General features: G+C 39.9%; 1 protein-coding gene across 4 annotated transcripts in view; it reads left to right on the top strand.

The window, feature by feature from the left end:
• Positions 1-26,032, top strand: part of Tmcc1 (transmembrane and coiled-coil domain family 1) — a 114,981-nt gene that overhangs the window by 52,270 nt on the left and 36,679 nt on the right. Inside the window, exon 1 of one of the 4 annotated variants that reach the window (XM_051203804.1) lies at positions 12,921-13,048. The exons of the other annotated variants lie outside the window; for them this stretch is intronic. Within the exon in view, the coding sequence (XP_051059761.1) occupies positions 13,022-13,048 (27 nt within the window). The 5' untranslated portion in view covers positions 12,921-13,021. Of the gene's footprint in view, positions 1-12,920; positions 13,049-26,032 lie in introns of those variants that run through there. 4 annotated transcript variants of the gene reach the window in all.

Raw genomic sequence — 26,032 nt, 5'->3', positions numbered from 1 at the left:
TGGTGGCATGTATATACATCACTATAGTCATGAAACTTGGGGTTCCAGGTATGTGGCTAAGTTCTGTTATCAGATATTGGTAAGGACTTTTTATTCTATACTCCTCCGTTGTGGGAATTTCATTCAGCCTATAGCTTTTGTAGTACCAGCCTCTTCTGGGTATGGTCTGACATGCTGTGTGACCAATTAGTGGGAAGAGGAGGTGTGCTTGCTCTCTCGTCAGAGGAACACGGCTTCCTGTGCCCCCAGAGCAGAAGACCTCAGTGCCTCTCTACCTTTATTGTTATACATGAGTGTCCCCCAGTAAATATTTGATATTCTTTTATTCAAGCACTCATGGGACTCCTAACTCCCACCTACACCACACACACATGCACACACACACGCACACGCACGCACACAGATGCTTATTCTAGGAGGGAAGTATGTTTTTGTGTGTTGAAGGAAGGAGTAAGTGTAGACAGGGGCATTGTACTCACATACATTAGAGCTGAGAGTGGTGGGAGTAATAATGTGAAACTGAACATCAGGGTCCAAATCCAATGAGAAGGTGCCTTCACAGATAAAAGACTGATTGCCTGTAAGTAAGTGGGCAGTGCCAAAATAAGCAAATATGTTGAGGATGATAAAAGGAGTTTTCAATATAAAAAGGAAGGTACAATGAACCTTGTGGTAAGAGGTTTAGGTATTTTAAAACTATCTCAATGATTTTAATATTTAAAATGTTTAATATTTTTAAATAATGGATATTGCTTAAAATGAAAGGATATATTTATAAATAAATGGAGTGGATATTATGTATGTGCCCTAAAAGAACCATAAAGTGTTCATGAGCTTTTAAAAGAAACGTGGTTTATGAGGCAGTCCTAGAAGCTAAAGGAAGAACTGATTTCTAATCTTTTTAAAAATCAAATATTATGAGTATATAAGACAACTTTTAACTAGGCCTGTTGTAGACAGAAATTCCTTCAAGTGAATGGTAGAGGTTTTAAAAGAACAGATAAAGAGAACTTAGATCTTTATGCTATCATTATGTTTGATAAGGTTGGGCTGCAGTTCCAACTATGGGCTGCGTGATAGTCAATGCAAAAGGTTACTTAAGGAACCTTGGGCTTGGATCCAGAGCTTCCCTGGGTTTATACATAAATTTGTATGTATTTACTTTTGTTTCTGGAGCAAAATTTGGTTGTTGGTATTTTATTATTATTATTATTGTTACTATTACCTTTACAGTATGTGAGCCAAAAAAAAAAAAAAAAAAAAGGAAGAACCATTGTATTTTTTTTTTTAAAGGGAGGTGGGTAAATAAGGGAACTTGAGTTAGTTTTCATAAATCTATATACTCTTTATTAATGGCTATGTGTTGCAGAATTAAATATAGAAGTTTAATCTTCAATTATATGGATAATCAGCAGTTTATTGAATGCCTAGTATATATCTTAAAGAAAAATTATTCTTATCTATTGATATATTTCATTCTCACAGCAGTGAATCAGAGTAAATATGATCCCTTTGTGCTGATGAAGAAACTGAAACTCAGATTAAAAAGCTGGCCCAAGGTCACAAAACCAACAGTAGTCCTGTTGGCAGCAGTTGTTTCTGTTCTGTTTGCTCCAACCCACTACCTGATCTGCTGTGGGCCTGTATAGGGTAGGGTGTTGGTGAGGTAATATTGACCACCTTGCTCCTAACACTGGAAAAGAAGGCAAAGAGATAAAAAGATCAAGTATAGAAAACCTTCAAAAAAAAAAAAAAAAGGTGGGGCCAATGAGATGACTGAATAAAGGTGCTTGCAACCAAGCCTGACAACCTGAGTTTGATTTCTGGAACCCATGTAGTAAAAGGAAAGAGCATGCCACAAATTGTCCTCTGATGTGTGTGGGTCTGAGTGTGTGGGTGTGGGTGCACATGTGCACACCCACACACACAAATACCCACACACACATGGTCTGAGAATTAAACTAGTGTGGCCGACTTCTCTAATCCTAAAAACAATGGTAAGTTAATTATTTCTACGTTCTCAATATTGGCCCATTTTCTCATCTCCCAACATCTCTGTGGGAAAACACCTCTAACACAAATGCACAAATGAGGCAGTGTAAAAATATGATGACTTGGGTCACTGTCAAGTCCACTAGCAGAATCAGAGTTTTAGACCAGGTTCCTGATATTTCATGTTGCACATGAGTCTACATATTTTCAAAAATAAAAAAAATTGAGTCTACACATGTACTTATTAAATCTCCTCTGAGGTATATGTCTTTTTCTTCCTCTCAGCAGAAGCAGGGATGTGGGTGGAGGGTTAAAACCCTGAGGATCCAGAATGTCTGGCAACGTTACCCTAGGGACCGCACACCATAGCTGTACATGTGCACATTTCCCATAGGCATTTGCTCTGAGCACAAGAGTTCTTGTGGAAACAGCAAGGCTGAGGAAGTCCAAGAAGCTACCCTGTGGTCTTCTGACTATACACTGGGAAGAGAGGCTGCTAAGTAGATAGACAATCATGACGACAAGGTGCTTTGTAATCTCCTCATACAAGCCAAAGAGAAGAGTGAGTTTCCAAACATGAATACATATGGAAAGCCGTAAGCACATGTTCTTCTGTTGTTTGTCTGGGTTCTGTGTTCGTAAGTCAGAGAATCTCCTCCTAGATTGCAGTTACTCCCACAGTGACACTGGAATCTTGAAATGTAGTTCATTGTCTTTCTCCACATAACAATGTATTATTTTCTGAGAAATTTTAATCTCTTTGTCATAACGATAAAGTTGTTTCACTTCTGAAATGTGAGTTTTACATTCTGTGGAGTAATAATGAAGATTCTTGATGTACTCTTAAAGTTTTTTTTAAAGTATAATCATTAAAGTAAATTGGACTTTAGACAATGAAAAACCTAGATTTTTTTTTTTTTTTTAATTCTCTGTCTTCTGTCATCTGTTACCCTAAGCACATTTCCTGTCCTCGAAGCTTTATCTTTGATTTGAGGATCATAGTGATGGTCATGACCTGTTGGAAGGATTATGTTCGCTGTATATAAAACCCACAGAATAGAACCCAGAGACTAGCATGGAGCTAAATCCCCAGACCATAAAATACTATATGTAGAACTATACCAGGGTGTGTTGTGATTGCAAAGACTCATTCTGGTCCCCATGTGCTTCCTTGAATTACTAGCAAAGCTGTTGAAACTCAGAAACCCATCTTAGTACCTACCATATTAAACCTACAGGTTTTTGTCTTGGTGGTAACCATTCTAAGTAGAAGTTACAAAGCAAATGTTTCGAATGAAGAGGCCTTTCTTTATTCCAAAGAATCCATAGTATGTAATAGTGTAATAGGGCTTGTGAATGTTTCTCTTTTTGCTTTCAGTCCTACAGAATCTACATTGTTGTTTTGTAATGTGACTACAATTGTCCTCATGCTTTGACTTAATTCTGCGCTCTGTATACTTCACACAAATACATAGGGATCATCTGCTCATCCCTCGGATTTTCTATAGCAGATCACAGAGGATAGCAACACTTCTTTTATAAATATATTTGGTTTCTTCCTTAACCCAACCCTCCTAGAATTCTCCACTGGTCATTAAGTTCACATTACAAAAAGACTGATTCAATTGAGGGTTTTTCTTATATAAGAAGCTTCAAACATGAAACAGACTGCGCTTCCTAAGTCTTGTCTACACCAATAATTGGTGCTTAAACTAGATTGGATCTGTCTTCTTCTCCCTAAGGCTAGGATTCATTTAATACATGTTGTATGTATGTATGTGCCATTATGCTTCTGATTTAATCAAGTACAATTTGCATTAAATTCACATTGATCTTGAGAGCTGGGAGTGGTCTCTTAGAAACTAAAGAGGGAGTGGTCTCTTAGAAAATATGTTATAGGAAAATTACTTTTTAAAAACAGCTTTTTAAGCCAAGTGTTGTGGTACACCTTTACTCCAAGCTCTGGGGAAGTAGAGACAATGGATCTCTGTGAGTTTGAAACCAATCCACATTGAAAGTTCCAGGTCATTCAGGAGAGCTAAATTTTGAGATGCCAACTTGAACAAGCACCCAAGTCTTTAGAAATATAATTAACATGCAATAAGATTTAGCCATTAGAAGTGTACAGGCTCTTAGCATATTCACAGAATTAGTAACCATTCACTACTCAGCTACACAGTATTTTCATCACCTCTAAAGAAACCCCATGGTCCTTAGCCACCAATGCACAATTTTTCTATTCCTTCTTGCCCTGAATAACTACTACTCTTACCTTGTTTATCTAGATTTGGCTATTCCATCCTTCTCTTTTGAAGTAAATTGTGAATGTTCAGTCACTAGGATGAGTGTGGAGAGAAGCTTAGAGGATGGGTCAGCTGCTCAAAGTTTATGAAATAAAGCCAGGGTAAGCTGGGGTTGGTAGTCATGCCAGTAATCTAAGTATTCAGAAAGCTGAAACAGAAGGATTACAAATTTGAGGTCAGCCTGGGGAAATAGAGACCTAGTTCTATGCCAGCCTAAACTACAGTGTAAGACCCTGTTTGGGGGCAGGGTACAGCTAAAACAGGGTTGGAGACAACCAATTGAGTGGCAGAAAAAGTAGAGATATTGATAGAGTTGAAGATCTTAGTTCTCACCCTAGCCTGCATAAGGTGTTACCTTCATTCAGCCTCTAAACCTTCAAAGTAGTAGCTAACCGTTACTGAGGCTGTGCTATGTGTAAGACAACATACAAGCCTCAATGCTGTGTTCTGTAGAATAAAGATGTGAAAGCCCTATACATAAAAGGGATTATAATTGCCAGAATCTTGTCAGTCGTAGCTGGTTATGAGTTGCAAGGTTGACAAGGCCTGCAGTAGTATCCTGCCTTATGTTCATAAACTCTATATATGTTCTACAAGTGTAGGTTCAGCCAACTGCAGACCAGAAATATTCAAGAGGCAAAAATGATAGGAAACATGCAGGCATTTTTATTATTATTCCCTAAGCAATGCAGTGTAACAGTTGGTTATGTAGAAAATTGTGTTATATCAGATAGAAGAGTGTGTGGGGGTGTTATTTTAACTAGGCAAAGGTATGTTACTGTGCTGGGGAATATTACTTTAACTATGTAAAGGTATGTTACATTTGTTTTTGCTTCCTCTGTTTAATTATTCAAAGATGTGTTAAATTTGTTTAACCTTACCTACCTAAGTCACCTGATTAGTCTAATGAAAAGCTGAACAGCCAGTAGCTAGGCAGGAGAGGGATAGCATAAAGAATAAGTAGGAGGAGAAATCTAGGCTCTAGAGAAGAAGAGAACAAGGGAGAAAAGGGGGGAGATTCCCATGGTCAGCTAGCCATGTATCCAGCCACCAGCCAGCTAGACAGAGTAGGACATACAGAAGGAAAGAAAGGCAAAAAGCCCAGAGACAAAACATAAAAACAGGTTAAGTTATAAGAGCTAGCATTAAGTTATAAGAGCTAGCAAGAAAAGAGCATAAGATAAGGCTTAGCATTCATAAATATAAGTCTTCTGTAATGATTTGGGATCTGGTTGGTGGCCCAAAAGAAAGCCTACTTATATTACATGTGGGTTCTGGGAAAATCCTACACTGTGTCCATGTGTGTACATGTTCATGTAGTTGTACAGGTGAGCATACATGTGGGAATGCACATACAAAACTGGCTGGAGGTCATCCTTGGGTGTTATTTCGCAGAAATTGTTTACCTTGGTTGTTTGGGTGTGTGCATGTTGGAATTCTTTTTTTTTTTTTTTTTTTTTTTTTTTTACATTCATTTACTCTAAGTATGTTTGCATGAATGTGGAATTCAGAGGACAGTTTGCAGCATTCAGTTCTTGCCTAATGCCATGTGGTCCTGGGGATTGCATTCAGGTCATCAGACTTGGTGGCAAACACCTTTACCCACTGATCCATCTCACTTGTCTCATTTGACTTTTGAGACAGAGCCTTTCTGGGATCTGAGGCCTCACTAAATAGGCTCTGCTGGCCAGCCATTGAGCCCTAGGCATCCACCTATTTCTACCTCTCTAGTGCTGGTATTGGAAATGTATGCTGCTACACCTGGCTTTTTATGTGGGCACTGGGAAATATACTCAGGCCCTCATGCCTACATGACAAGCTCTTAATTAATTGAGCTATCATCCCATGCTTTCTACAATGTTTTATATAAGAGACTTAAACATTTGCAGAGTTTGAAGTTAAAGGAGGATGAATACTAGCCCTAATCCCCTTGGATACTGAAGGATGGCTCTATTCAATGTAGTGATGATAACAGCAGCTGATAGTACATGTGCTGTTGTCTGTTCTGCAAGGAATGCAGGATCCCTGTTTGATTATAAAGAAACCAGTGATCAGCAATTCTGAAAGTCATACTATCAGTGGCAATAGAAATACAGTACTAATCAGTTCTGCCTGACCTCTTTATTGCCACCATTATTGTAGCTGGAAAGATACTAAATTCTGGGAGGAATGGGATAAGAGGTTATGATTATTAGATATATAAGAGCATAAGATACCATTCTAAAGGGTGATGAATTCTAAGGTTGGTGATTTCAGAGTTAGGTGGAACATGTGCACTGTGCTCACAGGGTCAAAGTGTATCCCATGTGATTAATCTGTGAGGCCCAGAAGAGCTGTGCTTAGAAGCACAGTCACATAGAGCTTATCCAGGTGTGCACAGAAAACTGTATTTCTATTAAGTCAAAGGAAAGACAGGATCAGTGAGATGATGCAGTCACAGAGGGGAGAAGAGGTAAGTACTGGAAGCCGAAGAGTTGACAGACTTGACTTTATGTGAAGAGGTCATTTCTTAGTGCTCTCATATTCATACTATTGTTTAAATTGAACAATTATTTTTGTTTATGTAGTAAATTCCATCCTGTACTAAAAAATGAGTATCTTTAAATTTATCAGGGTTATTTTAAACTTTGTGTCTCATTTCCTTATCATATCCATATATATATATATATATATATATATATATATGATGTAAAGCCATTTTAATAGACATCAGTAACATATCACATGTACAGAATCTTGGATACGTGCTTAAAACTGTAGGCCAGTATTACAAGAAGGCATAGGGAAATTCCATGAACCAGGATGAGACAGAGTTATCCTTGCTGTTTCCTAGTAACCTCATCACTCTCTAGGTCTTTACAAAATTCTAACTCTTCCAGCTCCTACAGAAGGACCTTTTCTCTTTTCACCTAGTCATTGTTCAAAAGTTGCTTGATCTTCAGTTTTCTGTTGCTTCTAGCTTTAGAGTTTTGTTTTGTTTTGTTTTGTTTTTTAGCCTGATTCTGCATCACCAGAAGTTGGTTGCAATAATAATGTTTCATGTTTTGTTCTGTAAGGCAGTAGTAGGTGCCAGATATAGACTCTTGTCACTTTGTGTTTGATTTGAGTAGGTGCAGTCAATCATGGTGGGAAAGTACTACAGTTGAGTGGCTGACTCCATGGCAATACAAACATTTGGCAGCTATTTGTTCACATCTCAGCTGACCAAGAAGGTAAAACAGACTTGATAGTCATACTCATTAAGGCCTTATTCAGCTCTCCTGTATTAATTCCCTGAGCTTCTTTTCACTACTTTGTAATGAAGCTCTGATATTTGTGCACCTTACACTGTTTTTTTTTTTTAAGCCACTTTAGGCTGAAAGTAAAATTTTTTTCAGCCTTCATGCTTTTATTATTTTATTTATTTTGTTGTTGGGAATCTAACCTAGGGCCTCACTCACATGTAATTTAAGCACTCATGGGGTACTTGGATTAAACTTCATTAACGACCTTTGTACACTGCTTCTTACAGTAGTTGAGAGTTCCTGGGAGCTGGGAAGTACTGCCATACCAGAAAAAGCATTCTAAAAGAAAGACCAGACCCACTTTTATTCCTTCATCTGTCCTGTGCTGTTTCTCTTTTGACACCAAGTGCAAAGGTCAAGCTTTGTCACCGTGGTGCATTCATTGCTGCTGCCTTGAGGTTATCAGGTGGTAGAACTGCTGCTCTGATAGAGGTTAGCTATCAGAGATACTGGCATGTCGCAGGCATAGGGAAGCCCAGGACTTTGAACTCTAATTCTGATCAACTTCCAGTTTCTACATGGAACCCTCTGTGAATGGTCTAAGAGAGGAGATCTGAGATAGAAGAATGGACAAGTACATATTGAGCCAGTTCTCAAGTGAGACATTTGATCACATGAAGACCAAGGAAGGAAGTCTTAGAGATCACAGAAACCTAACTTCACTTTTACTCTATTCAGCTTCCCAGAAGTAGCAAGCTATGGAAATTTTTTTGTTTTTGTTTTTAATTTAAAAAAATAAAAAAAAAAAAGGACATTTGAACTGAGAAGCATTAGTTGAGAGAAAGCAAATAACTGCTTATTTTGCTTTTGTAAATTTGCATTAAATTGTAGGGAATAGTAATGGGATTCTTGAAAGCAGCAGAGCACAGTTACTCATATACCCTTGACCTAAGACCAGTCCTCTATTTGGGGAAGGTCATCATCTTCAACCAAGCTCGAAGCTTTTGGAGGGACACACATGGAGCAGTGAGAGAGGAAAGGGACACCTGCCTAGCCAGCCAGATCAGTTGAATCAACCCTGGAGATAATGAGGTGACAGATGTCACAGCCAGATCACCCTCACATCCAGTAATGGGATTCTTAATCTAGGTCCCCCTCCTGTTTAAATAGTATTTCAAATCAAGGGATCTGAAGTTACAGAATAGTTTTCTAAATCCTTGCTTTGAACACCTCATAAACACAGCAATGGACCTGTTCAGTGTAAAGGGAAGCTAAAATGTGGGGGAGGATTCTTTAGCTGTTATTACATAGTCCACTGCTGTTGCCCCCAAGGAGTCCAACCTTGTGCTAACCATCTTCTGTTAAAAATCCAGATTAAGCTGTGAGGAGGGGAGGGTGCACACATCTTTAATTCTGGTACTTGGGAGGCAGAGACAAGTGGATCTCTGTGAGTTCAAGGCCAGCCTGATCTACAGAGCTAGTTCCAGAACAACCAGGGCTTTTACACAAAGAAATCCTGTCTCAAAAAAACAAGAACAAGACTAAACTTGTAACATTTGAAATCTTATGCAAAGAGTCATATGGGCTGTCTGTCACTCAGACTGTTTTCCAGTGTCAAGTAAGATTACCAAAAAGCCACAGGCCTTGGCTGGTTTCTTTATTGAATGTAGAAATCTAGCCACTGAACTCTTTAATTTTGCAGCAAGCCCTTGGTTTACTTTATAGACATAAATAAAAATCTATGAAGGATGCCTTTCTACCTTTTATAAAATCATTGTTAAAAATTTCTTACACATGCACCTACATACATATATCTTGCTTCATTTAAGTTGTTGGTGAATTCACCACCACTTTTTTTAACAGCTAATGAAACGTTATAGTGAAAACTGGTGTTGCCAGAAAAAAAATCCAAAGTACTCAACTGTAGTGGCCTTAGTTTATATCAATCCATAGTTCAGTTATCTTTCTTCCTATTCTCCATTACCTTTGGTTCTTGTATCCTGTTTCTTATTGAGCTTTTTAAATACACATAAACTTGTCTTTGTCTTGTTTGGAAAAAGAGCCTTTGTAGCCCAGGCTGACCTCATGTATGGAGTGATTGTCTTAGGTAGGGTTTTATTGCTGTGGGTAGATGCCATGACCACAGCAACTCTTACAAAGGAAAACACTTAATTGGGACTGGCTTATAGGTTCAGAGGTTTAGTCCATTATCATAGTGGGAAGATGGCACCTTACAGGCAGACCTGGTGCTAGAGAGGTAGCTGAAAGTGTATATAACATCTGGGTTCAAAGGCAACAGGAAGAGAGAGTAACACTGGGCCTACCTTGAGCTTCTGAAACCTCAAACCCACTTCCTGTGACACACTTTCTCCAACAACTACTCCACTAAGACTACACCTCTAATAATGCCACTCCTTATGAGTCTATGGGGGCCATTTTCATTCAAACTACTATAGTGACCTACTTGCTTCACCCTACCAAGTGTTGAACTTACTCTGTGCTACCATCACACATGAACTTTGTAAATTATCTTAAAATCTTTTTTGGAAGTACAGTAGGATGTGAATTAATAACTTGCCAGTTATTACAACAGAATTATGTAATAATATGCAATAAAATTACATAACAATATGTAAACACCAACTCTAAGCTTCAAGATTTCTAGTCATGAAGTGCATGAGCTTTTTGAAACATAGATGTACTTTTTGAAACATAGCTTTAGAATTAAAGAACCAGCTATGAAGGTCAGAACTCCTACCTCTGAAGAAATAAATAGTCCTGAAGCTTACAAGTTTTCTCTCCTGCCCTGAAGGGTGTGGGTCATACACCAACTGGTTCTAAGCTTTTGTAACAGTAGATTATTATTAAGTGGGTACACATCCCATATGGGAGTTTTAGTCCCTCCTGAAGGGCCTGCCTGAGGTATGTTTACCATTAATTTGAAAACATAAAGTTAGTGTACAGAACCAAACATACTGTGTGAACAGAGGAACCACAGCACACTGTTTACCAAGTGCTCTGTGCCTTGTTACATTATATTATGTCTTTATTTAGTTGGTTGTGGGTTTGGGGTTTATTGGTTAGGGGGGTGTTGTTGTTGCTGCTGCTGCTTTGTTTGTTTTTGAGATAGGGTCTCACTATCTAGTAGCTCTGGCTGGCCTACCACTTACTATGCAGACCAAACTGGTGGTCAGAGATCTGCTTGCTTTTACCTCCACCCCACAATTGCTAATTTGCACTGTTGATTTTTCTTGCACTATTGAGGGCCTTAGGTTTACTAGGTAAGTTCTGTACCACTGAGCCACATCTCTGATCCTTGATTTTTCAAGACAGAATCTCTAACCTGCCATAAAGCAACTATTTGAAAACTCTGAAAAGTATACTGTAAGTGATTTCTTTTTCCAGCAATGGTGCTCCCGCTATAGCAGGCACGTGGGGGCAGGAGGGTCACTTGGTTTTATTCTAATGCAGATGAAGACTGTGTTTTCTCTGTTAGCTGGAGTGTGACTTCAGTCTTGAAATCGGCTAGTTTTTAAAGAATTGATGAAAGAAAATGAAATAAAGTAGGGAGAGGGTAAGCTGCTCTAGACCATCCAGTTCCTAGAAGGGGGAGTGGTGTGAACAAATGCTTTACCAGGTAGGAAACATGAAAAGATTTGCATGAGGGCTAGGTATCTCATACCTTTAATCCCTTGAATCCTAGCACTAGGGAAGCAGAGGTATGCAGATCTCTATGAGTTGGAGGACAGTAAGGAAGTCTTGGTGAGACTATCTCCAAAAACAAATAAAAAAGGAAGGAAGAAAAGAGAGAGAGAGATCTGCATAAAAGTTTTTAAAGTGGATAAGCTACCTGGGAGAGGGGAATGGAGTGTCATTTCTTTCATCATCAGCACTGATTTTATCACCTCACCCATCCCCCAAGCTTTAATTCACAGCCCAGAAGTGAGCATCACTGTGAGTAGAGAGAATACCAAGAAAAGCCCTGGATTCTAGCTGAAAGAAGAAGAAAGATAATTATAATACTCAGAAGAAGCACAGAAAGGCCTTGGGTTTGTTCGTTTGTTTTGTTTTTGTTTTCTGTCTTCTCTCTCATGTTTGAAAACCTCACACTGGTAATTTTAAAACTTTTTCAAATGTCCGATCACTTTTGCGTATTTCGATTACTGCTGTAAAAATCTAGGTAATGCTAAGTACATATAAAGAATAACACTGTTGTCAGTGGAGCCAAACTAGTTGTCCTCAGTTTAGACTTTCTGGCTAGCCTCCTAAAGACTGTGTTCTAACATGAGCTAAGTGTCAAAGTCTTTGCAGTGCTAAGCAGATCTGCTCCACACACACACTCCGAGCCCTATCACCAGTTTGGGACCTCGCCATAGTCTAAGCCACACTTTGTTTCTCAAAGCCTGTTTGGGGCCAGATTGTGCATGCACAGCATATGGACACACAGGCAAGTTGAATGGTTAGTGAAAAAAATTGAAGGAGTTTACTTCCTAAGTCTCTCCTTGCCAATCTAAGTTCCTCAGTACTTTCTGGGCACGCAGGAGTCCTCCTTATCTAGTCAGAAGGTTGGGAACCTCGTGTACTCATCTCTCAGCTATGTAATTTCTAGACAGTGACTGCATTTGGAGGCGAGCAGCTGAATAGAGGAAGCAAACATTCCAACCTCTTAGGACACCTTTCCAATGATCAGAGATGATTTCTGCCCTCTGAGTTTCAGGTTCCTGATAGACTTCAATCTATTGTTATTGCAGAATTGTGTGAGGTTTTCAAACACTATCCAAAGCTGGGATTAGAAGGTTACACCACCATGCCTATGTGTGGTGGGCTGGATACTAAACTCAGAGTCATATGCATTCTAGATGAGCACTGTGCCAGCTAAGTAATATCCTCAGCCCCACACACATATTTTTGGTGAACTAAAAAGAAATGGCATATATGAAATTGGGTACATATGAAAAATGAACGTATTCCGTCCTAGTGTATATCTGTAGCCAAAGATATGTTTTCTACCTGCTCTGTATTAAAATGGCAGAGGAGGTTTGGAGCTCCTCTGCTAGGCCTCAGGGTCCAGGAACAGGAGACTCCAGTCTCTTGTCAAATCAGAATCAGTGTGTTTGTGATACCAGTCAAGTGAATCAATAAATTCATCAGATTCCCCACTTCTATTCAAAGAGAACATTTCTTTTAATACTGTGAGCTGCCTGTGATTGGTGTTGAAGGTGTTTTCAGTGTCATTGCTTAACTGGACTAGAGGTGATCTCACATGACAGCATGGAGCTGTTGTTTTGGAGTTGCCATTACTTTCTAGAACAGCCATTCTGTATAGCTGCCAACATGCCCTGGGAGCTCTTGCTTCATATTGCAGTGATACTGCTTTGTCAGGGTAGAATTCAGCCTCCCAGGGCTAGAGTCAGTCTGCTGACCTCATGCCACAGTACAGCATGTTCAAACCTGGGAGAAACTCAGGGTTACTCTGCATATTCCTTCTCCTCCCTCACAAGCATGGAACCGGCATTCTCCTCGGAAACCGTATGTTGTATATGTGTGTGTATCTGTCTCTTTTTATAAATCTCTTCCTCATTCCCTTAGTTATACGGCTTTAAGTGGGGGGCTGGTTGCACAGACACAGGAAACTGAGCTGCTGGAACTTAGCACTTTTCAGCAGCAGAGCTCAGCCAGGGCATGTGCTATTTTAAGACAGTGAGTTTGAGATAATAGAGAATCCTGTTATGTTTCCTTGCTGTTTGGTTCACTCATAGCTATTTGGACAGAGTGCATGGGGTATTGTGTGGCTATGTAGGCACACTCAGATCATACTAAAGTGCCCCAACAACTTGGGTGTGGGGGCCTGTTTCCATGCAGAATAGATGTTTTCCTGGATTTTTCAGGCTAAAAAGTTACCGGAAAATAAGCATTTCCGTAAGTGAACAAAGGGGTTTCATTTGCCTTGGCAGATTAGAAAAGGCTTGGGTTAAAAGTGAAGATGCCAGGCATGCAGAACAAATAGGAATTTGAGTTAAAGCCAGTTTGGAATATTTCTCACATTCTTTTTATGAAGGAATTCTTATCATTGAGCTACTTGTTTTCCTTGTTTTTTCTTGTGGCATGGTGGTTTTCTGAATTATGAGCAGTATGTATATCTCAGTGTTAATTTTCATGTTTAGATCAACAGCACAGGGCTATGCAGTGAACTAATAAACAGGAAGATGATCCAGTTTTATGCAACATCCCCTATGCTCACATTTCATCTTTAGTTCTGAAGAAAAAACAGGGCCATTAGACTGAGTTCATTATGGGGTGGTTTTATAAACAATACATAGATACTTTCTAGGAGATTTTTATTTTTTTTTTTTAAGAAAGCCGATTTTTCCCCCTGATTCTAAAATTAATACTGTTTGCTGGTGAGCAATTGGACTCAAGCTCCAAACAGATTTTTCATGTTGGAGTTTGATATTTTAAATACCAGCTTTATTAGCAGATTTGTACTTCTGATCTGTACCCTCCTTTTCTGTTTGTTCTGAATCTTGAATCCTAAAACCTTGGCATAGCCTGTGTTTGTTCTGAAGTTATAAAAGGTCAGTTTATTTATCAATATTTTATTAAGAATGCTAGTAAAGGGCACAGTAGATAAGAGTACATACTGCTGTTGCAGAGATCCAAGTTTGGTTCCTAGCACCCACAACAAGTGGCTCAACTGCCTATAACTCCAGATCTAGGGGATCTGACACCTCTAGCTGCCATGGAAACTGACACTCACATTTAGAAACACACATAATTAAAAATTATAAACCTGTGAGGGGATAGAAAAGAAATGGTAACACAGGCTGAGTGGGGTGTTATGAAGGAAAGTATTCACAGAAGAGCCGTAAGAGATGGGGCAGACACCATCAGTTACCTTTTGTGTTCTGTCTGTGCCAGTATGAGACAGAAACTTGACACAGAACGAAACATTTCAGTTGCCTTTACCTAGTACTTGCATTAACTCATATAGTGGGAATCTTTCTAGAGCTGAAGTGACCCAACAGGGTGCAGCTCAGTTGTAGACACTTGCATAGCATGCAGAAGCCCTACCCTAAATTCAGTCCTCAATACCCTCACACAAAAAAAAATAATAATTTTCTGAAGCACAGTATACCTGAGTTTCTTAGATTAAACAATGTCCTTACTTCATTATCCATGTCTCTTACTCAAATTGATAATCTACTCTGGTCAACTGAAATGTTCTTTCTGAACCAATGATTTAAATATTCAGCAATATAAGGTACCACTGCTTCCACATCTCAGATTCTTAAAAGGACTAGATACATCGAGAGGCTGTAAACTGGGACCATTTGGAGGGCTGAACATGCCTTTCTATACTACAGAATTACCATTTTGAAGTAAGACTTGCAAAAGGAAAATATGGCTGACTGTAGAAAATCAGTGTGGAATTTGAAGAAGGGGGAACTCTAGAAGTCACTATTAAACTCATCCACATTTTAAATGTTTAATATTTTATAGTGTCTCCAGAGGTTGTTCTAAAGATGTTTGCCTTTTTTCCTTTTTCAGTAACCCTCAAGTGGCCATACCTTTATATATTTATGTTAGGGCTACAGGCATTCTAGATAATTTCTTGACAGTGTTAAGTGAACTTTTTCTACAGATGCTATACTAAGTATACTTTAAAGTTTAAAATACAGTGTACTTTAAACATAAGTTTCATATACATCAGGCTGTGGCTTTATTAAGTGGGTAGTTTTGGGTTTTGTTTTGTTTTGGGTTTTTTATGATACAATAAAATTTCTCTCGTATCCAAACCTCCGGATGTGGAAATTAGAGGTCACCTTCAGGATATCTGAGAGTTCAAGGCCTAGCCTGATTTACAGAGTGAGTTCCAGCACAGCCAGAGCTACATGTCTTGAACAACCATGAGTGAGTGAGTGAGTGAGTGAGTGAGTGAGTGAGTGAGTGAGTGAGTGAGTGAGTGAGTGAACAAACAGTTCCTGTCTTGGACAACAATGAATAGATATAAATTAGTAGATGAATAAATAAATCAATATAGAGCCAGGTCACAAGATTGGAGAAACAAAAGGACAGAGCTTTTAATACCTTTTTCCTAAACCAGAAGAGGACATTACAGGCTCTGGTCCTCTGCAAGAGCAACCAGTTTTAACAATTGTCTACCAGAGTTGAACCATCTCTCCAGCCCCCAGGGATGGTTCTTAATGAAGCTGTCCAATACCTGCTTATCTTATGATTGTCCCTTGTGGAAACAATGGTAAATTGCTTGTATTACTTGTTTAGTTGTTATTCTCCATTGAATTAATTACATTCCAGATTATCTCTGAGTTTGGGAACTAATGAAGGAAAGGGGATGTAGAACTTATAGCTTAGAACAGCTTTTGGCATTTGTAGGGACCAAATCCAAAGAGCCGTGCTCAGCTAGTGTGAGGTGTAAAAACAGGATTAGAATATGACAAACATCTCACTGGCCATGTAGTTATGGTTGGGACTGAGCAGAAGAAGCATTTCCATTTGGAGGCCAGGACTCTGGGCTACACTTGCTACATAGTCTCTGATAAAGAGTAACATGGTAAGAAGGTGAGGCTCAGGAAGTCTAGCTTGTGGAGCCAACCCTGCTGTAACTAGATAGGAACAGTAGTTCAGTAAGTGTGCCCCACTTTTATTTCTTATTGTGAAATAAGGCTCTTTCACTAGAAAACTCCTAAGGATCTTGCAGTTTAGGATACTTAGATGAGTACATGTATATACATATACATAGACAGACTTATATAAATTGCCTTTTAAAATAATATGAGGGCCAGCAAGATGGCTCAGCAGATAAGAGCACTTGCTGCTAAGCCTAATGCATAAGCACTCTCACCCCCCCCCCAACACACATTCATATACACAAAATAAAGTAAGATGGTTTAGTGGTTAAAAGCAGTTGCCACAAAGCCTCTTGTCCTAAGTATCAGTTTCCAGGGCCCATATGGTAGAAGGAGAGGAGTTCTGAAGGAGTTCTAAGGTTGTCTTCTGACCACACACATACAAAATAAATAAATCAAAAAAAAAAAAAAAAAAAAAAAAAAAAAGAATTACATTTTCCTATGGCTCTCAGAAGTAGATATTTAAGCCACAAGCTGCAAGCATTCTCTGTTTATATTTAGTTAGTTAGAAAACAGTTTCCTGGGGCTGGTAAGATGGCTCAGCAGGCACTTGCTGCCCTGCCTGATGGACCTGAGTAATTTGAAACTTAGGACCCACAAATTGGAAGGAGAGAACTAAGTCCTGCAAGTTGGCCTCTGACCTCCACATGTCTCAGACACGAAAGAAAGGGGGGGGGGGGAGACAGGCAGGCAAACTTCATCATCTCACAAAGAGCTATATGTAATTAACTAGCACGTGACTCTACAACTGTGTTGAGCCAGATGTAGATTGAAACTGACATGGCTGAGGACACAGACTTCTTGGAAGTCTAGACACATGAAGGACTTAGATTGAATATACCCTGGCCATCACCATCTTGTCACAGAAAGCATTTGACCTTTGATTCAGTATCTTCCTGATCAGTAATTGCTAACATGACTATGTATAGTTGGGATCTCTGCAAAGGCCTGACCTCCATGTAGAGTTCTGTGTTTATATAAGCAGCCTGAGAGTTCATTATCATTGACTTGACTGCTTAGGATTAGCCACAAGAGTAGAAGACAAAATGCAGTTATCCGCAGCAAATGGACTTCTAATGTGGGTCTTAGATTTAGCTTGATCTCTAAGTAATCCTTAGTCTTTAAGGTATTCCACTCTCACATTAACTTCTAGCTCTTCAAGTTTAACATTGAAGAATAGCTGCCTTGAAACCTCACTAGTAAGTGAAAAGCCTAGCCCTTTAATCTAAAAGTAGATCATTTTAGTACTTAGGCACATTTTTTATTTAATTCATATGCATATCTTGCCTGTATATATGTATATTGTGGTGATATATTATTTATGATTTACTAAGACTTGCCTGAGGATTCAGAAAGAAAAGCCAGCCTCAAGCTTTAGATAACAGGCAGTGGTGATTACACACCTTTAATTCCAGAAGCCAGAAGCTAGGAGGTGGTGGTACACACCCTTAATCCTAGGATTCAGGGTCAAGAAGTAGACAGATCTCTCTGAGTTCAAGGCCACCTAGGGCTACATAAGATTGAATCAGTCTAAAAGAGTAACAGAGCTCATACCTTTAATCCTAACACTAGAGATATAAAAGATAGAAGCAGGGACCTCAGTAGCCAATATCCAGCATTCATTCTCCAGCCACACTGAGGAAAGGCAGCTGGATCAGTCCTTTCAGCCTGAGGTGGTGGTATTAGCTAGTGGCCTGCTACTTTGCTTTTTAGATCATCAGCTAGAGGCTTATCTGTCTCTGGGGTCTTTTGTTTTGTTGTGTTATTTTCTTTCTTTTGTTTTTTTTTTTTTTTTTGTTGTTGTTGTTTTGTTTTGTTTTTTCTATATTTTTTCTTATTTTATGTATCTATCCCAGTTCCCTCTCCCTCCCTATTATGTCCTCCAGCCCCCAGCCCCCCCCCCCTTCCAGAGGGAGGGTGATGCCTTTCAGGAGGGATCAACAAAATCATTTGGGGTAGGGTCTAGGCCCTCCCTCCTACCTCTAGGCTAAGTGAGTATCCGTGGGGAAAGTGCTCCCAAAGTCCTTTCCTGCACCAGGGATACATCCTGGTTTCAGTGTCAGAAGTCCCTTACACTGTCCAGGCCTTCTAACTAAGACCCACGTTCAGGGGGTCTGTCGGTCCAATGCTGATTTTCCAGCTATCAGTCTGGAGGTTCATAAGCTCCCCCTTGTTCAGGTCAGCTGTCTCTGGATTTCTATAGCCTGGTCTTTACCCCTTTTCTTATCACTCCTCCCTCTTTGCATCTGGATTCCAGGAGTTCAGCTCAGTGTTTAGCTGTGGGTGTCTGCTTCTGTTTCCATCAGATACTAGATGAGGGCTCTAGGATGGCATATAAGCTAGTCATCAATCTCATTATCAGGGAAGGGCATTTAAGGTAACCTTTCCACTGTTGCTCAGATTGTTAGTTGGGGCCATCCTTGTAGGTCTCTGGACATTTCTCTAGAGTCGGTTTTCTCTTCAAGCCTATAATGGCTCCCTCTGTTATGGTATCTCTCTCATTTTTTTTTTCTCTCATCTATCTGTCCCCCTGACTCAAATCTTCCTAGTCCCACATGCTTTCCTCTCCTCCCCTTCTCTTTCTGCTAGCTCCCTCTCCACTAATGCCCCCCCACTCCCAATATGCTCAAGAGATCTTGTTCTTTCCCCTTCTGTGAAGGACTTTGTATGAATCTCTTAGGTTCCTCCTTATATCCTAGTTTCTCTGGCCATGTGAATTATAGGCTGGTGATCCTTTGCTCTATGTTTAAAATCCATAAATGAGTGAGTACATACCATGTTCCTTTTTTTTGTGATGGGTTACCTCACTCAGGATGGTTTCTTCAAGTTCCATCCATTTGCCTGCGAATTTCAAGATTCCATTGTTTCCACCTCTCTCCCCTGCCCCCCTCGGCAGAGTAGTATTCCATTGTGTAAATGTACCATATCTTCTTTATCCATTCTTCAGTTGAGAGGCATCTAGGTTGCTTCCAGGTTCTAACTATTATGAATAATGCTGCTATGAACATAGTTGAACAGATGTCTTTGTTGCGTGGATGTGGGTCATTTGGGTGCAACAATACCACACATGTACCTGGTGCCCAGGAAGGCCAGAAGAGGGCATCAGATCCCCTGGAACTGGAGTTATAGGTGGTTATGAACTATCTTATGACTGCTGGGAATTGAACTGGGTCCTCTAGAACAGCTGCCAGTGCTCTTAACCACTGAGCCATCTCTCCAGCCCCTCCATTTTTTATGACCATTGTGAAAGAAAGCCACAGCCATCCTTACCTTCAATATACTTTGTTCCTTTGTGTTCCTGTTATGTTGCTTTGTTTGTTTGTGTGTATGAGTGAGTGAGTTGTGTGTGTGTTCCTGTGTCTCCATTGCATCCTGGGATTCACCATATAGGTCAGACGGGTCTCCAGTTCATCATCTCTCACCATTGTGTATCATCACACTTGGCTAAATTCAGGGCTTTTTAAAGTAAGTTTTAAAATTAAGAGCCAGGCATAGTAGCTAGTGAAGGCCTTTTATCCCAGTACTTGGGAGGCAGAGGCAGGCATATCTCTTGAGTTTGGGCTAGTAGGGGCTATGTACCTTATCTCAAAAAAGGGGGTGGGGGTACAAACAATATTTTCTAAAGACTGTTAATGTTTTGAGAAATAAGTTCTCAGGTTCCTTAGCACTTTATTATCATTAAAAACAAAGTATATGAGCAAGTGCTTTATAAAGGAAACCTTAATTACTAAGGTGTGAATCAGACTTTCTAAACTTAAATTATTGCAGCTTAAGCTCATTTCTAGGAGGATTGTTGTGGGGCAGATCAGAGTGTCTGGGTTTCAGCTCTGCATTTAACAGTCCTGTTGTGTATCTATAAGTAATTTGGATACATGTCAGTATGAAAGAAGGTCTCTGATGGTTTGCTTCAGGACACTCCCTCTTCCGATCAACCTCTTCATTAATTTCTTGACTAAAAATACTGCCTTGCTTAATTAGAGTGGAAGATGACAAACAGCTAAAATGAATAGTTACCTTGAACAACAGCATTGGGTTCAGGGTATTCACAAAGAAAAGCAGAGGTCAGCACACCTTGTTGTCTCACATTTGTGTGAATCTCTGAAAGGGCATCATAGATGTTCGCACCTCAGCTTCCCAAATACTGTGGAAGCCCTGGCTGGCCTAGAACTCACTATATAAACCAAGATGGCCTTGAACTCATGGAGATTCACATGCCAGATCACCCAGCTTTTAAAAAAAAAAAAAAAGTGTGTGTTTATTATATGAATATTTTGTGTCAATGTGCCACCTTTGTATCTGATACCAGAGAAGGCTAGAAAGGGGCATTGAGTACCCTGAGGCTGGAGTTGTGAAACAGTTGTGAGATGTCATGTAGGTGCTGAGAACTAATCTGAGTCCTCTATAAGAGCAGCCAGTGCTCTTAACCACTGCATCGCTCCACCACCCCTTCCCTGTTTCCCCCACGCGAGCGGTTTTTAAATATAGGTTCTAGAAATTGAACTCAGGTCTTTGTGTTTGTAGAGCAAGTATCTTAAAAGTTTTGAAAATTACTTTCAATCAGATTATAAGGAGGTAAAATAATTTTGTTGTATTCCTAGAAAGATGGAAAATGTTTAGTTTTAGGCAGCTGCCAAAGTTAAGAAAAACTAGAGACAGTGCTGTATTGATCACCTCACTGTGTTTTTTCAAGACTGGATTTTACTCTGTAGACAAGGCTGATATCAAACCCCTGGCCATCCTTCTGCCTTAGCCTCCCAGTGCTGGGATTATACTTGTGAGCCAGCACGACCAGTTGCTTGCTTTAAAATCGGAGATCACCCACATTCACTACTACTTTGTATTTACAGTGCATATGAGTACTAACTATGCCAAAGAACGTGTGGACAATTGACTTCATGTTTTTCAACTTAAATATTGTCATGAGTCATCAAAGAGACTTTGTTCACTTTGAATCTAAACTTCATTGTCTTTTCTTTCATTTCTAACCATTTATGTAATGGACTGTTTTTTCCCCTTGCAGCAGTTCAGAATATTTGAATTTGAAATTTGAATTTTCATTCCCAAAACTAACCCTGCTTTTTTTTCCATATTTGAGTTAAGTTCGTCTCCTCTTATGCTGAAAGCAAGGGCCCCAGCTTTCTTCACTCTTCTCCTGTATCTCCAGGACAGAGGCACAGCTTGCAGAAGAGCTGTTTGTATGTTTTAACATCTGCTTCTGTCGCACTCTAATAGTCACTGTGTTTGAGTCACCCTTTCAACAGTCTCACCTCTTATCTTCCAGCCTTTCTGCCAATACAGAAAGCCTGAAAGCAGCGTGAGATTACAAGGTAGCTTAGCCAGAGCTCATCCAGCACATAATAGACTAATGTGTTTCTTTTCACCTTTCTGATCCCAAAGATGCATGTTTGTGTTCATCAGAATTCCTTAAATAAATGCTGTCTGATGTTGATAACCTCATGGAGCTCACTGTCCTTAGACAGCTCACCTTTCCTCTTGAGCGATCCTGTTTCTGCTTTATCTGTTCTCTTTTCTTGGAACTAAACTTTGATTTATTTTAATTGCATTTTATTAAGGGGGAGAAATATATCATAGCACATGTATGAAGATCAGACAGACAATTTAATTTGCAGGAGTCAGTTTTCTCCTGCCGCCATGTGGTTCTGGAGGTCAAATTCAGCTCATCAGGCTTGAGTGCAAATGTCTTTGCCTGCTCAGCCATCCTGGGGTCCCTAATTATTTTAAGCTTCATAAGTCAGAGCCTCAGAGGGGATGGGTGGAAAAACAAGAACTAGCACACTTCACACTTCACACACGTTTACTGTGGCCTGGTGTCTTGAGCTTAATGTTGACAAACAGTAGAATACTGTCATGTGATGGCATCTCAAGAAGAAGGGTGAAAGGCTGAGAAACTGGTTATTTGTTCCTTTGTTTGTAATAGGATCAATCGAAGAGGTCGAGATTGATTTCTTTTTGGTGTTGCCAGCTGATAGCTAGTTTTCACCCCTATTTCTTCATTCTTGTTACAGCTCTTTATCTCCAGTCTGGTAATTGTCTTAATACTGAGATCATTTCTTTGAAACTCTGAAAGTATTGGGCTCTTTATCTAACAAAGTAAATTTCCACACCTCTTCATTTGCTTAAAGGGACTGTTTGGGAGTTTCCCAGCACTTCCTCATGTAAGGCCATGTGTCACCATGCAAGATTTATGATGATTGCTGCTATCATACAGCTCCCTGTAGCACTCTTTGCCCTTAAGGTGATTGCCATGGATTAGAATGTACCACCTAAAAGTTCATATGACTAAAACATGATTCCCCACATCAAGTGGTAATGGTATTTGGAGAGGAGGCCATTAAGAAATAATTAGGATTAGATAAACTTTGAGTGAGGCCTCCACAGTGGCCTAAGCAGTGTAATGAAGAGAGAACAGGGTCAGTATTCTTGCCCCATCTCACCATGAAATGCCCTGTACTTTGTTAGTGCGCAGCAGGAAAGTCCTGACCCAGGTGCCAGTGCTATCCACTTCTGCATCCAGCATCTAGAACTGTGAGCTAAAGGAACTTTTATCCCTATCAGTCACATGGTTTCTGGAATTTTGTTATAGAAACAGAAGACAGACCAAATAGTAGTGAATAGTTCTTTTGAGATAGGCAGAGCCTTAGTAGGTAGTCTCAAATGCTTATTTTAAATACTGCACCTTTCACATTTGTTCATTTATTTGCATGTATGCTTGCATGTGTCCACAAACATATATGTATGGGTGCATGTATGGATTCTAGGCATCAAATTCAGTTCATTGAGTGCCTCCACCCACCAAGCCATCCCATTACCCCCTCTACAACATTGTTGAAACAGGTTCTCTATATAGCCCTGGACATCCTGGGACTCACTATATAGACCAGGCTGGCCTCAAACTCACAGAGATCCACCTGCCTCTGCCTACTGAGTGCTGGGATTAAACACAGGTGCCACCATGCCCAGCCCCTGTACTCATTTTTGAAGTATTTTAGCTAATCTGAAATGATCAGTGCCAATATTCTGCTACTGGGGGGGGGAGGACTCTGTCCTCCTTTCTGAATTGGCTCTAACAGTAAAAGAAAATGCTTGCCCTATTTAGATGCTCATATGACCATTTCCAGCTCCTTGCTCGTAGTTTCTGTTTCCCTACATAATTGAGAGCTGCTGTAGTCAAACAAAAAATTCTCTCTTCCAGAATTTCATTGGGAAGTTAATACAATTTGGGACTTTGAGCTGAGCTAGTTTGGGGTGGGGAGTGGAAGAGTGGACACAGAAGATACAGAAGATTCCTTGAGAGCTATGGATTTCCAGTTGACTGCACCTAAGGCCTTCACTACAAATCTGTTCTCTGCCATCAGTGACTGTCTAGTTATCTCTCATCCCAATGTGCCTTGGCTCAACTGGTAGCCCTGGCTGACTTGGAACTCTGTTTAGACCAGGTTAGCCTTGAACTCACAGAGACCACCTGCCTTTGCTTCCTGCATGCTGGGATTAAAGGCATGGACCACCACACCCTGGTATAGGTCTATAATCCCACTGCAGGATTGGTGCAGGAAGATTATGAATTGAGAGGCTAGCCTGAGCTACACAATGAGATTGTGCCTCACAAAAACAAAAAGTTAACGAAGTCATTGTGGGCCCTGATTAAAATACAAGCAATACCTGAAGCTAGGTGTGGTGGCCAACATCTAATCTCTGCACTTTGAAGGCAGAAGCAGGTGGATTTCTAAGTTTTAAGACTGCCTGATCTACAGAGCAAGTTCCAAGACCCTGTCTTGAAAAACCAAGAGAAAAGAAAAAAAGGAAATAATACCTGGTTGTTTAATCAATGTGGTGATAGGACATAATGCAAACACATAAAGGAATGAATGCCCTGCTAAGGTCCTTAGTGCCTTCCCCAAAAAAGTCACCTTTTTCTCTAGGACCTGATGTTTTCCTTTATCTTGTGGGTTGTTTTTTGTTTTTTAAGATTTGTTTATTATGAATACAGTGTTCTCCCCACATGTATGTCTGCAAAAAGAAGAGGGCACTAGATCTCATTATAGATGGCTGGGAGCTACCATGTAGTTGCTGGAAATTGAACTCAGGACCTCTGGAACAGCAGCCAGTGCTCTTAATCTCTGAGCCATCTCTCCAGTCCTTGGTTTTTGTTTCCTTGTGGTGCTGGAGTCCAAACAAAGAACCATATCCTCTTTTTTGGTAAATAAGTCTAAGTTTAGAAATTTCAGATGAGCTTTTCTAGTCAGGTGGTGGCGCATACTTTTAATCCCAGCACTCTGGAGTCAGAGGCAGGCAGATCTCTGTGAGTTCCAGGCCAGCCTGGTCTACAAGAGCTAGTTCCAGGACAGGCTCCAAAGCAACACAGAGAAACTCTGTCTCAAAAAAAAAAGTTCAGATGAGCTTTTCTGTACATCACCCAAATGAAATAAGAATGCATGCAGCAACTCAGGCTTGGTGTGTGTACTAAATACTTAGCCGTGTGTGTGTGTGTGTGTGTGTGTGTGTGTGTGTGTGTGTGTGTGTGTGTGTGTGGTCTTTATTTTGAACTCCAGGTGTCACCTATACTAAGAACACACTCTGTCACTGAGTATGTCACACTTTTTCCAGCCTGTGAATTTGAATTCTTTAAATGTTTCTGAACTATAAGGTGGATTGTTTTTTACTTGCCTACCATGTTTGAGGTATTAAATATTTATGAGTTTGTTTTATTGGAATTTAGAGATATTTACGTGTTTATTTAGCTTAGAAAGCCAGTGAAGTTACTGCTTTAAGAGACTGCATAGGAGTTTGAGACCAGTCTCTGATATAAAAGATCCTGTTTTGGTGGGGGAGGGAGAATATTATGCTCTAATTTACCCTTAAAGATAGGAAGCATTTCATGCTAACATAGTAAAAGGCCATGCCTTTCTGAATTACAAGCAGATACGTGGAGATCTAAGACTGGGCTTCTAACAGCTTCTCAGCCATGTCCCAAAATAAACACAAACTCCTGAGAGTTCCCCAGTTCCCATCCGGAGAACTGTTCTCCATCACAGTATGTACCACATGTCAATTGAACTACTGTTAACATAACAAGTAGCCAACAAGAAAAGCCTAGCACACTCAACTATCTAGTTACTTGCCCCACAGAGAAAATAGATACCTGTCAGTCTTCTCCAGAAACTGCCATATATTTAGATGGTAAAACCAAATTCTTTCTCAGTGCTGTCATCAGGGAGGACTCATTAATAATCAGTGCATAAACCAGAATTCATTAAGAAAGAATTTTGAATGAACCAAGAAGTAAACAAAATCAAAATGGCACTACTTTGAGAGGCAAGGACTTACTTGGTCAGGTTATAGTAGCCCACAAGCCCATCCTCTCCGGGCAGCTTGTCTGTTCAGTTCTCCATTCTATCAGTTGAATCCATTAATATCTTGGAATAAGCCTTTTTTTTTTTTTTTTTTTCCTTCAGTCAGCCTGTCTGCCTGTCTGTTTGTGTTGCTGATACTGGATCTCATACAGCAGAGACTTGCTATATATCTCTGGCTGGTCTTGAGCTCCTGACCCTTCTGCTTCTATCTCTGGAGTAATGAGAATATAAGCATGTCCCTATCATACTTGGATACTACACCTTTTCCATTCCTGGTTGTTGTTTGTTTTCTTTTGGAGCCCTGGAGAATGGCCCAGGGCTTGGTGCTCACTGAGCACCCACACCTGCTAAGCTATATCTCCAGCCCCCCCACTTTAATTCTTTGAGATGACATCTCATTGCTACCTAAGGTGACTTTGAATCTTAATCTTCCTGCTTCCATCTCTTAAGATTATAAGCACGCTTTATGCCAGTTTCTCAAGTATACTTTAAAA

This window comes from Phodopus roborovskii, unplaced genomic scaffold, assembly GCF_943737965.1.
Source record: "Phodopus roborovskii unplaced genomic scaffold, PHOROB, whole genome shotgun sequence".
NCBI classification, from domain to species: domain Eukaryota; kingdom Metazoa; phylum Chordata; class Mammalia; order Rodentia; family Cricetidae; genus Phodopus; species Phodopus roborovskii.
This window is presented reverse-complemented; position numbering and strand designations above follow the sequence as displayed.